Consider the following 13439-nt stretch of genomic DNA (forward strand, 5'->3'; position numbering starts at 1 on the left):
TATAGACAAAAGAAAATAATATCTCATAGAGCCTCATAGGATGAAACTAAGTTGGGTTGTTGCACAAAGCCAAGGGCTTAATTACTCAGAGCTTGAAACTGCTCCTCTCTGCTGCCTCTGTGTCTGGCCAGGCTGAACTCTGGTAGTGTAGGACCCCATGCTAAACCCTGGGGATCAGATCTGTGCAGGGGAAACTTCTGAGCTGTAAAACTGCAGCTTTAACCTGTGCCATGTTCAGTGCCATGAACATTGCTTAACTCAGTGCCTTCAGCACCTCCTTCCTGGCTGTGCTGCAAACCCTCAGACCTGGCAGCGCAAACCTAGACTCAAAAATTTCTTATTGCTGACAAAGATGAATGTGTGACCTACTTCTGGCTTTTATATAACAGTTATGGGTCTCTAGCATGGTAATGCTGATTCCCTGGCAGCATTCAGTGTTCCAGTTCCAGTCAGCTTGTGCACAGACCACCCTTGCTCTCTGTCAGTGAAGTCATTGAGGGATTTTTGAGATTTTATGTGCGAGAGATTTGGTCCAGGTCAACTGTTGTTGCAGTCAAGAATTTTAGATGTAACAGGTTATATTTTGTGACTCTAATTTGCATGCCTGCTTTTGGATTCCAAGGAAAGTTTCTATTCATACATGACAAGTACTTGAAATTCTGTTTGTGGATAAATTTCCCCTGTTGGCACCCAAGAGTCCTTTAATTCCAGCAATAATTTATGAGTTATAACAAAATCATGGTTACAGGAAATATTCCCTTGTTCACTGAGTATAGACAGACAGCTCCAGCATTCCCACTTTCAATGTTTCCAACGTCATCTCAGCTACATCTTCCATTTGCCAGGAATTTCATTGCTTTTCCTAAAATGAAGTAGTGCTGCTTCATTTCAAAGTTTAAGACATTACCAAAGCAAAAATACAGACAGAAATTCCGTGATTAGCACATCTCACTGGTCCCCTTGTCTACGTGAAATCCATGGCATGTTGTCATCCGTTTCTGCTCTGGGCTACATTTTTCTTCATAGCTAAGTAAATATCACTCATTTTTCAGATATTGTGAGTTTTAGCTAATTAATGCTCAAGGTGGAGGGAGTATTTTAATTTTGCTGTTTCCTGGATGTCATAGCTCAAAAAGTAGTACTAACTTTATGCAGGAGAGATACTTTAATCTAGCGTGAGTCAGTGTAAACACCAACAGTGTTCTGCTTCACTGTTGCTGAAATGTTCCTTTTGGTTCCTCCTAAACCACTTTCAAGTCTCAGACAGCAAACAGAGCCTAAAGGCCTGATTTCTGAAGGTAGCCTTCACATACAAGAAGGCATCTATTTAGGATATCAAAGTATGTAGGTGTTTTTAAAAACAAAGAGAAATAACTCCATTAGTTATGCACAAACAGTACTCGCAAGCACCCTGCCTAAGCCTGGAGGCATGTAAAGTCCTCAGATTGAAGTTTGTTCAGGATAGGCTATGTACAGAGCAAGAGCTACTGAGAAAGACACTGGGAGATGTTTGGGCAGCACCAGCATTCCTATGTCTCTGCCCTGCCTGGACTGCTGCCAGGTGAGCTCACCCACTTTTCAGTCCATGACTTCACCACAGTGATCCACTGCTCTTGTGGCAATGCTGAGCTGTTGTGTCCCTATTTGACACAACAGTAGGGACTGTTGTTAAAGTTAAAAACAACTTTTAAGGCATGGCCTGATTTGTAATATAAGTTGGTTTTAAACCTGGCTTTAGAGGTACTTAGAGCATATCTAGCATGGCATCAAACATTAATGAGGAGAACACAGCAGAGATGAGATTTTCCAAGATCATAAAATTATAGGCTTTTTGGGGTAGAAAGGACTTAAAGGACAATCTGGTTCCAGCCCACCTGTGACAGCCTTGGACACCTTCCACTAGACCAGGTTGCTCAAAGCCCCCTCTGGCATAGCATCATCTCTGCTGCCTTTCTTAGATCTGGGCTGTGAGCACAGTGGGCCTGTGGGTGCACTGGGAGACACATGGCTTCCTCTGGCCCCGATGGATGGGGGGGACAGGTGATAGTATGTCTTTGATCAGATGTCTGAGGCAATTGCCCTGTGCAGAAGATGAGGAGCAAATTTTACCTCTTCCTAATGGGGTTTGAGCTGTGTTAAATGGAATAGTGTCCTTGTCAGCCATTCCAGTCCTCTCTTTTTGCCTTTGCCAGTTCTGTTAGACAAAGATTAATAGCCAGTTGACTTCCTTGCACAATCGCATCATCACATCAGTGTTGCAAGAGATGGGACCAAATTCCTTCAAATAGAGGATGGACTACAGCCAAGCTCTCTTAAACCCAAGGGGTATTTAAACTCACTGAGATATTGCCCTGTGAGCAGGACCCAAACAAGGAGGAAGCAGGTGTGCTTTTCTCTATGTTTCACCATGCATCCTCTGGAGGATTCATCTGTGGTAGCTCCATAAAAATCCTTAGATTTTTTTTCTTATTATTTTGGCTTGTGTGCTCTGGAAAAATGTTCTTGTTTCTGGTTTGTTGTCAAGGATTGTGTGGTAGACTGCCAGCCCTGACTCCATTTCCATGGCACATGGTTATAGCTCAGGAGGGCTAATCCACTGAGTCCCTGTGACCCTGTGATCATATCTCCATCATTTCCCACCCTGCCTGCATGGCACCTCCATCCCCAAACTGGGCACTTGCCCTTCTCTCTAGTAGCTCATGTCCTGCTGTACCGATGACTCTGCCCATTAAAACCACGCTCAGTGGTGCTGGCACACTGGTCCTCTCAGCTACTGCCACGTTCCCATCTACCTGTCCCCACGCCTGCCTTGACCCCTCTGTCCCTGTGCCAGAGGCCATGGCAGCTGAGGCCATAGACTCCAATCTCTCCCTTCACACACTCTTGTGAAGGAGCTCCTTTTATGCCTCTCCCACATTGTTCCTGAGTGCCTTGTTTCCCTCGTTTGTCACCTGGATAATTTCTAATTGCCTGCAAGAACTGCCCCTTTACTTCTCTTTAACTTTCCTCCCACAGGCACTGAGCCCTGCTGAAAATGCTGATGGGTCTTGGTGCCATTCAGCTTGCGTGTTGTAGCAGATGCCTTGTCTCCAGTGGACTGAGTCAGAACACAAGAACTGCCAAACTCAAGCAAAATACTTTATTACTCAAAAACAACTTGATTAATAAATAATTGGAGGACAAAAATAAATTAAAGCTGTACATTAGGTTTTACATTTTAAAAGTTTTAAATTAGAATTGCCAAAGGCCATAATTTCAGACTCAGTTGCATAGGAACAGGTGAATAACACTGTCTAAAATCAAGAAACATGAAAAATTCTCTCTGGTACAAATACAATCCTGCACCATCACTTAAAATTTCTAGCAATTAAACCAGCTGTTGCTTTTCATTATACGGATGAGTTTCTTCCTCTTGATGTCAACTTCATACTGGTTCGATCCATGGAAAAAGTAGAAATATCCTAGAATTGGGAGGAAAAATATGGAAAAATTAGTATTTAATTTTTGTATATCTGTTGTTACAAGCTCACTATTTCCTTGGATGACTTAAAAAAAATCAAACCAAAAATTTAATATATGTATTGAAACATGCTTTTTTTTTTTTTTTTTTTTTTTTGCATTTGGCAGGTGGTCTTTGGGATTTTTTAAATTACATTTTAATTTCTTTACCATTTTTCTGAAGGGCAGCATCAATTGGATGGCCGATCCCTTGGAAGTCCACATATATTTTTCTTGGATAGCCTCTTTCCATTGATTGATTATTTTCATTGAAACTAAATAAAGAAATTGTGGAAACAGAAAACAAGCATGTGACATTCAAAGTTGAAACTGGATTGATTTTTTACAAATATTGCTACTCTCAGCTGAAAATCCAACACCTGTGATCTCACAGAGTTGTATAAATCCTGGCTGTGTGAGTATTTACATTTTTAGTACCCTCGGTAAGTCTGTTTTCAGAATATCAGATTAGAACATTTACTTTTATTCCCTGAGACTGACAATAAGGCTGAATGGGGCTTATACTGAGTAACAATCTTAAATAATTAATCAAGCATAATAATTTTAATTTTACAGCACACAATCTATGAAGTGACCCCATAAGAGAAATGCAAACTTCAGGTGTAATAACACTCTTTCAAGATAGTATTACAGACTAATTATTAGGCTAAGATTACTGCTTAGCTGAACTGTTTCTTAGGAAGCAAATATTTTAATCTTCTTCTATAACTTTCTTGATTTATCATTTATAAATTTCATGAAGCACTTCTGCTTCTTAGTAACTACTGAATGAATACCTGACATGATGGCAAAGTCCACTCAATTTATATTTTTATGCTAATTATATTACATTATATTTTTATACTAGCTCACACTGCTTCCTAATCAATAAACAAAACTCATTTGCCCCTTAATCACAACCTGATAAGAGTAAGTGAACACTCAGGTGTAAAAGACTTTGTTTTATAAAAACACCTGAGTAATTGCATTTCAGCTTTAAGCAGCTGAGAAGGCTGATAAAGAGAGGACATGAACTTCCTGTTCAAATACTCACATCACTTGATTAAAAAAGCTGTTTTTATTATCTCTTCTACAGAAGAGAGAAGAACCTTACCTCCAGTACTTGTTGCCGACAAAGAAATAGGTTCTCTTGGTACTTTGGTCATGGACGGCTGCATCGATTTTCCCAACACTGCTGGGGAAGCCCAGGTTCTGAATGGGCTTGGGGAACCCTGACTCTATTCTGTAGCCACTGACAGCCCAGTACTGGCCATCTACAGGAAAACAGAAACGTTGTAAGGATTCTTGAGGAGTCTGATCTCCTTTTTGTCAAAGCCCCAGAGCTTTCTGTGTAGTAAATGCTACCAAACATCACAGATGTCCAGCTGAAAACATTATCCACTTAGGGCACAGAGAAGTTTGAATATCTCACAGCTGCTGGATTTTCTACTTTTTATAGTCATTAAGAGTATTAGATACTCAATAATTAAAAGTCAATATATTTTTAGGTGTGTTTGTCATCTTTAAAAATGTATTTAGATAATATAATGTAATGTAGCAATCAATTTTGCTACATTGGTCTTTGCCACATTTGTCAGCTATGGTCTTTGCTCTCACTGACCAAGAGAAGTCTGTGTAGGACCATTGTGAAGCAGCATTAGTTACTGGTAGTAGTGTAATTTGCAAAATTTAAATGGATTTAAATATTAAGAATATTCTCTCTTAGTGGTAGTACTAGTATTAGAGTTAGTATTAATATTACCATAATATATCTTCCATTATGATTAAATAACATTAGTAGTATTGCTGTAACTTCATGTATGCATAAAAAACTGTTGGAAATGTAAGATAAGTACCTTTAAAAAATAGCACTCGATCCTTCTTGTCAACCTCATAGGCAGCATCAAAGCCAGCTGTCAGTGATGGCCAGAAGGAGAAGATGGTGTCATGCTCGATTTCTGAGAAATACGGACTTTTGCGCCAGACATAGCTGATAGAAACAAAACCAGCAGTGCTTCATTGTCTGTACTTCATTAGGAGATCAAGGGCCTGTAAATGTACTCAAAATCCTACTGTCTGGGCGCTGGAACCAGTGCTCCCAATGAGGCAGAGGTACCACCCCTTTTGGGATGCAGTCCTTCACTCTGCCCTGCTCCCTCACAGATCTGTGCCCTTTGCTACAGAATAGTTGAGCTGGGAAGGGACCTCTGAAGCTCATCTTGTCCAACCCCCTGGTTCAACCAGGGTCACCTACAGCTAGTGGCCCTGTGGACTTCTGCATTTGTGCCATAATGGTTTGTCCAGGACAACTTAGGATATTTGTGGTAGTGCTGAGAATTGCAGCTTTCTCTCCATCATGACCCACGTAAGTAGGCACAACCCATTCTTAAGAAACATGTTAAAGCACAGTTTAAGGAAGAATTGTTCTTGCCCCCTTCTCCTTGAAAACTATTAAGCTACAATTCTTCATACATTTTAGAAGGAAAATCAGACCTACATCATCAAAGGAAGATTGTTCAATCAAAACACAACTACCAAGCCAAGAACGGGGGGAAGTCCTGCTGTTTGCTCTCACCAGGTTGGATGCGCCCAGCTAGAAATCACTACAGTGAGTGTCAGAGTGTGCCCAAAACAAGGCCACCCTGTAACAGCAGGGGGTGTCTGTAGACATTACTGGTCTAGTGCAGAATCCTAGGTCAGAGTGACACTAAAAATCACCAGTGACATTTTCTACAGCTCCCTGGCCCACACACAGGATGGTGTGATCAGGACAGTGCTGCATGTGAAGCAGCTGCAGGCTGAGGAGTGACACAGGAATTGTTCAGCCTTGCACAATTTTAATAGACAAGGACAATCATGTATGATGGATTAAAACATTATACTCACTTGTTAGTAAACCATGTTACTCACCCAGCGCAGGTGGGCTAATAAACTTTTTCAAAGTTTCCTTAACACTTACAGAAAGAAATAGTTTTTTTGTAACCAAGCAAGGATAAATCCTTTGAACTAAACTTTATGCTTTGACTTTGTAAGTCTCACAAAAATATGTTGCTGGAAATAAAAGTGTTTACCTGTCTTTGAAGAACAGTGTTTCCCCACGGAGAGTAGTGACAGCATCAAAAGTCAGATGAGGGTCACAGTCGTCTGGTCTTTGGGGTGGCATGGAGGGTGTCACTTCTGTTGGTTCTTCCCTGGGAGACATTGGAGTTGATGCTTCTGCAAGTACCATTTCAGTTGGTTCTTGTGGGGGAAAAGCTTTTGTTGGAAGTGCAGGAGATTCCTTGGGGGGTCCTTTGGAAAATAAGTAAGTGTGGAAATGGAAGGTGAATCAGAGTAGTTAATGACACAGCATTTCAGGCTGTACCATGGGAAGCCAAGTTTTTAGGCAGCTGTGCACATGACTACCCTTCTGTGGAAAATAAGAGGGTTTAATGCTACAGACATGGGCTGTTCCTCTGGTATCATTGGGGAAAGGCTCTTGGATCTTTTGACTAACTGGAATGAATATAGCCTACAGATTCCATTTTGCAGTGTGGACTCATCTGTTAGGTAAAATGAATTATAAACTGTTATCCATCGTTCATCAGAAAATTATGTTTCTTGCTTACCATAGAGGGCTTGAATGCCATCAATGTCATCCTGATGAAGTTGGTAGTTCCTTGTATCCACAGCCATATATATGGGATACATCAAAGCACCAAAAACGTTGGAATGACTGAGACCTAGTGAGTGGCCCAATTCATGAGCAGCAACGAGAAATAAGTTGTATCCTAAAAAAGATACAGCACAAAGAACAAACACTAAACAATTTTTTTGCATGACAACAGGATGCAGGTGCCATTCTCTGGTGTAAGATATATCACTTACAGTCTTAAAAAAAGGCAGAATCTAACTATGCTCAAGTAAGAGCTCTCTGGCCTCCTGGAGAAGAAATGAGTTTTGAATCATAGGCATTGATTTCTTACTGGAAAACCACTTTGGGAACAATTTTTGCCCATGTTGCAGAAATTTTCCAACAACAAATCAAGGTTTCTTTAACATTAATAACAATTGAAAAGCAGGTGAGAAGGTTTTAGTCACCTGATCAGATTTTGGGAATAGTAAATGACATGGAATTTGCCTGAGGACCTCACAAAGCCAGGAACATATAGCATAATCCCTGGACATTGCTGGAAACCAGAACAATTCACTATTATATTTAATTTTATTTGCCAATAAATTCAGGATGCTTTTTCCTTTCCAGAAGTTAAAGATGAGCATGACTTTAAATCAGAAAAAAACCCAAACTCAAGCAAACAAACAAATGTGAGAGGTTATATTATTGCTTTTAAGGTCATTATTTGAGGGTGAAAATTCCCTGTCTTTTGATGTTCATGATAACTCAACTATTCCATGTTAACTTCATTTCCTTCACTGGACGGGCAACTGCAGTCTGCATTAACTTCAAGGGACTGTTGTGACTGCATCCCAGATCAAAATATGCAGAACTGTTTTACTAAATTACACTGACATTTTACATCTCAGTAAATACTGGAACTGCTGCCATGGGATATGTGACTTTACAGCATCTTCAAGACAACACTTTCTAATAAAATAACAGTCAACATTATGTTTAAGTTTGCCTACCACTATAGGTTGTAAATTTGGTCCAGTTTTCATCTTCATCAAAATGGGCATCTCCTCCTATCCCACTGCCAGGGGGGTAGGCATGAGCCAGAGTTCCTCCTGGACCATCAAAGGAATAGAAGTCACCGTGAACTAAAAATAAGGAGGGGGAAAAAGGGATGCTTTTCATTATCTTGGTAAGAAAAAGTGACAAGTACTATGATTCCCTGGCAAGAGAGTTTCCTTACATCTAGCTGCAAAGGAAATCATTATATCTGCTTGGCCACCATAGACTCTGGTGAACCTCAGAGGAGTGACACTGCTCCAGAGCTGGAAGGCTCTTGCAATTGCTTCCTCTACATCAGCTTGCAGCATGTCTGGAGTGTAGTTCAGAATCCTGTGAATTAAAGACAAAAGGAATTAAAGGCAACCAGATCACATGTGACTGGGTCACATGGTATCAAGGTCAAATATTGTAATCAGTTGTTACAATTATTTATGTGTCTCAAGTGGTTTATTTTCAAAATATTTGCTTACATAACAGATAAAGATTTCATAGCTTTCTTTTATACCTTTCAGAAAGCCTAACATTTATACTCAGCTGTATTCCTTCTATTCACTGAGTTTATTATTTAGTAGGCTATTAACTAACTAATGTAAACTCCTATTTTGTAGGAGTTCTCATCACTATTTGGTAGCCTGAATATTTTCCACATTCCTCTCCCTTTCATCCTGAATGAAGCTTTTATATGGATAAATACAGAAATAATTAGTAAAGAAACCATTTACTTTACTTCTGCCTATCATTCACAAAGCTTCCCAGTGGTGCGGAGAAAATCCTGCTCTAATGTATGTTACCGATAGGTCACATCTTCTTTCATCCATGTGGGGCTGCGTGGGAAGGCGCTGTATGAACGGATGTCTGGTATTCCACATCTAGGCTGCTTCATCATGTCCAGTGTCTTCTGATTCAGCTCCCCAGTCACCTCCAGCCCAAAGAATGACTGCATCTCTCGTATTTTGTCAGCCATGTGGTTGAGGTCCTTTGCTTTAAACAGAGAATGTTTCTCTTCTTTAAAATCATAGAAGTTTTCAAGATACTTCTGATAGGGAAGAAAAAGCAACAGTTTAGAATATAAAACTTTATTTTCAAGTGCAGAGATCTGGTAATAAAATACTTTGCTAATACATCACTGTGTTCATTTTCTTAATAAATTATTTCATGGGTTCTGTCCATAGTCCTTACCTTGGCAAATTGCATATCTTTTTTTTCCTTTTCTGGAGCCACTGGAAAAGCAGAGGAACATATAAAATATAATAACTCAAGGAGAAGAAGGATCTTTGTCTTCATCTTTGTCTCCCTGTCCTACCAGCCCTTGCTAGAAGACCTCTCAATCTCTTTTTCCTCTGTCTAAGACGCACCAGTGTTTCACTATTTATATCAGTGCTGTGCTTACTAAAGTCAATAATGGATGACTCAGCGTATAACATCCTCTGATTTTCCACAGAAATGCAGAAAACAAATTTGGGTTTAGAGGCAAGCAAACACATGACAGTTTACCTTGCCCAAAACCCCCTGATTTTGCAATCATATTACTGGACAGTATGTTGTTTTTTTTCTTTATTCCTAAATTGGGCTGGACAAAAACTACTCCATTTTTCAGAGGTGCTGAAATGACCTGGTTCTTTGTGAGGGTCAACAATATGTAATTCCTCAAAGCACTTGAGAAGGGACCTCCAGAAACTGTTTTTAGTTTTCTCAAAGTGGCTTGCATTCAGGACCTCAGCATGCCAGGAAAAAAAATCTCTTCCTTTCACCCATGTTGTACCTGATAATTTTAGTGACATAGTAAATTATACAAAAAGCCCATTTTTCTTTTCTTGACTCTGAAATCCCAGCATTGTTATAGAACCATTATTTGTGCTGCTACCTGGCACAGGTAATCATGGATCTATGAATTCATCCCCTTTCTCCCTCACACCACAAAGCAAAAGTCTCAGTAGACTACCAGAGATCATATATCCTGGTCTGCATGGCCTGTTAGCCAAGGGTGGTTTCACAACTAAAGAAGAAACAGCAGAAATTGCCCTACACAACTACAGGCGCCTTTGGGATAAAGGGTCTTCAGCAGAACCTTTTAATAAACTTCTCCAACACCAGGTGGAAGGTAATGAGGATTTGTGCCATACACTCCAAGCTTCCCATTTTGCCAGAAGTCCTACTTTCAGTTCCTATGCCCTTCTCTGAACCTGGTGCAATGCAGTTTATGGAGGGATTGCAGAACTCCTGTCACCCGGTGACTGTCACTTGGTGACTATTGACTGTCATTTCCTAGACATTCACCTTTGAAACAAAATTCTCCTGTGTTGACTTAATACCCACATGCAAGTTCAAAAGAAGAAATATGAGCTAAAAATAGTCTACTTCTCTTTGAACATAAGAAAAACATGAAAAAAGGAACCGCTTCTCCAGTGAGAAAAAACATATTGGAAACTTCATAAAAACAATCCTAGCACCACAGCAGCTGAGCTCTGCAGTCTGCAAGGTGGCCTGGGGAAAGGCATGGCCTTCTTCCAAAGGAAACTGGAGTTGAACTGCCTGGCTGGAGTCAGGTCACACTGTGTGTGTGACCCAGGTCAGAGACCAGGGCCCTGAACCAGTGAGTGAAGTGGTACAAATGTTTACATCTAAGGCTGCAGCAGGATGAGGGTTGCTTTGCCAATAGCCCTCTGCTGCTGTAACGGGGTCCTCCTGCTCCTCCCAGCCTGGCCAGTGCTCTTGCTGCTTTCCTGTGCCCTTCTGTTACCAAGTATGTTTTCAATAAACCAATTCAGAGGGCTGGAGGTACAGGAAACAGCCCATAAAAATAACCCTAACCCCACTAAAAATTGCTTGATTCTGAAGTTAGAAAATGCACTGGCACCCTAAGGGGTGCAAAGGAGGGGTGGGATGTCATGGATGGGAACAGTGATGCAGGAAGGCAGCCAGGAAGGCTGGGAAGCTAGGACCTTTCCTTTGGCAGCGGCAGGGTTTCTCTGCTGGTCATGGAACAGCATCCCAAGCTGCATTTGTAGGTTATGATGTTTGCATTTCCACATAGGAATCCAGACACAAAGCAGGGACATTCTAAATACTGCTGCCTGGCAGCAGCAGCTTGCATATGACACTTATCCTCTGCTTTCAGCTGAATGTTTTGTAAACACCTCGTTTGCTGTGTCCGGGGGCGAAGCAGTCAGAGCATGAGATGCAGCACACCCAGTTGGAAAATATTTTAGTGAGCCTTTTGGATACTTAGGAAGCTTTTATTTTCTTTCAGTGACTTTAACATGGCTGCCAATAGGCATGCTGCAGCTCCAGCTGTTGGTTTCCCTTTCCAGATACTGTTGCCTGCATGCTCAAGCTGACATTTATGGAGTGGCTGGTGAGTGTTGGGAGGAAGAGCTGTATCTTGCTTTGTGCTTGGCAGCACAAGTGATGCAAATTCACTGCTGAGCAGTCTGCATGGCTCTGAGATGTGTGAGCAATTGTGATACTTACATATGGATCCAAGAAGTGACTTGCCTTCTTATACTGAACCCTAAGACAGCAGTCTTAGTGTTCAAACTAACCTGAGTATTCAGTCTTGTGTTTAAGTATTGCAGGATAAAAGCAGAAGCTGTGTTGTGGCTTTAATCAGAAGTTTAAACTGTTTGAAAATTACACTACCAGGGGACACAGTGAAGATTTACTGGCAAAGACGCAGCTTAAATTTGAATGGAGCGAACTGAGCTGGTACCTTACGTGGCATTCTTGCTTACCTATAGGTCAACTAGTTGATGACTTCTGCTTCAGGGATTCCCAGAATCACTTAATCCTTGACAAGGCATGAAGCAGGTCAGATGCCTGTTTCATGCCTTAATCCCATAGGTAAACAGATGCTGGTATTCCCATCCCAGTCCTGTGAAACTGATCCCTGATGTGCCCTGAAGTCATTGTTGTCCTTCCTCTGGGTTGGAGACCATGTAGACGTCAGAGGTGACTTGCCAGCTCAAGCACCAGTGAAGCAGCCAGAATGGGTCCAGGAATCCTGCTCATTTCTTCCCTCAGCTCAGCAGCACTCAGACTCATTCGTCCCTCATTGCTAGCAGTTAACTACATTAACTACGCACCCAGGGACAAGAGTGGGTGCTTTCCCAGGAAGACCCCTGAAGTAGGACAGAGCATTTCACAGAAAGCCTGCCAACATCAAGGCTAATATTCTTCAACCACAGAACTGTTTGTCCTTTGGCAGTGCAATTTGTGTTATTCTGTGGGGTCTAGTCCAAGTGCCAGGGTTTTTAGAGGATTTGTCAAACTTCTACCTGGGAATTTTGCCATTTCTTTTTTTTTTTTTTTTTTTCTTTTTTTTAAGTGCTTGGCACTTTTGACTTAAGGAAAGAAGTGGAAGGATACTTAAGGATACTTAACACAGTCTTGTAAACAATTATCATTAACCCTTTAAACAACAGAAAATTAAGTCAAAAGAAGCTTGAACTAACCACACACACACGCACACATACACACACACACACACACACACACACACACACTATGATTTCACCTCCTAAACTTTTTAGCAGGATCTGTAGATATCTGTTTTTCCACCTCCCCTTCACTCACGCTGTTTCTAAACTCTCCCTCCTTGTGCTAAAGAAGCAAGATGTGTTATAAAAGTGTTGAACATGCCTGGACATGGAAGAAGATGCTGGTTTCTTTCACTTGAATGGAATTGGGAGATAAATTCATACAAAGAGATTCTGAGACTTTAGGAACAATAACTGAAAAGAAAAAGACACAAACCCTTTACATTATGAGCCAGTCTTTAAGAAATAACAGCTGAATCATAGCATGTAAGTGGTCAGGGGAAGTAGGCAAGCAGAAAATTTGTGACATGGAAAAATGTAGGTCTACTATTAAAAGACCCAGAAAAATCAGAAAATACTTACTGAAAATGATACATTCAATCTCTTTCAAGATAGTATTTTGGGAGTATTGAAACTGAGTCTGAAAGAGGTATTGACTTGAATTCCATGTTTTTTCCTGTATATCCATGTACTTCCATTTATCAGTGGAATCTCTTCATCCTGCTTTTCTAATATACACCTTCTAATAGTAATAATATCTGTGACTTTTCTACTTCATCTAAGCATTTTGTCCAAGTTCCATTGCAAACTGAGAGATGGCATGTAGAGGTAGACTCAATAGCTGATCTTAGTTAAACAGGAATTTAGATATTTTTGATATCTGTATTCTTGAGTATTATCAGCAATAACAAAGCTTAAATCACTTCCATATTTGTATTTTGTATATAAACATG

At 40.6% G+C, this 13439-nt stretch overlaps 1 protein-coding gene across 1 annotated transcript; it reads right to left on the bottom strand.

Moving 5' to 3' along the window:
* Positions 1-3125: 3125 nt before the first annotated feature.
* LOC110470055 (interstitial collagenase-like) lies at positions 3126-9546 on the bottom strand. The gene is made up of 10 exons (XM_021529405.4): positions 9350-9546; positions 8962-9206; positions 8352-8500; positions 8125-8256; positions 7107-7268; positions 6570-6789; positions 5355-5488; positions 4613-4772; positions 3670-3773; positions 3126-3461 (listed from the first exon to the last, which is right to left on the bottom strand). Exons 1-10 carry the CDS (start codon positions 9452-9454, stop codon positions 3361-3363), a joined length of 1512 nt encoding a protein of 503 aa, XP_021385080.3. The 5' UTR covers positions 9455-9546; the 3' UTR covers positions 3126-3360.
* Positions 9547-13439: the final 3893 nt, after the last annotated feature.

The sequence above is a fragment of the Lonchura striata genome, chromosome 1 (genome assembly GCF_050655825.1).
Source record: "Lonchura striata isolate lonStrDom1 chromosome 1, ASM5065582v1, whole genome shotgun sequence".
Classification (NCBI taxonomy): domain Eukaryota; kingdom Metazoa; phylum Chordata; class Aves; order Passeriformes; family Estrildidae; genus Lonchura; species Lonchura striata.

What these genes read in the sequence shown, in the direction of transcription:
- LOC110470055 (XM_021529405.4), bottom strand. Translation starts at nt 9,454, where the DNA reads ATGAAGACAAAGATCCTTCTTCTCCTTGAGTTATTATATTTTATATGT. An exon ending in CAAATTTACAACCTATAGTG is followed by an intron (nt 7,269 to 8,124) that starts GTAGGCAAACTT and finishes TATCTTTTTTAG; the next exon opens with GATACAACTTATTTCTCGTT. An exon ending in GTCGGCAACAAGTACTGGAG is followed by an intron (nt 3,774 to 4,612) that starts GTAAGGTTCTTC and finishes TTCTTTATTTAG; the next exon opens with TTTCAATGAAAATAATCAAT.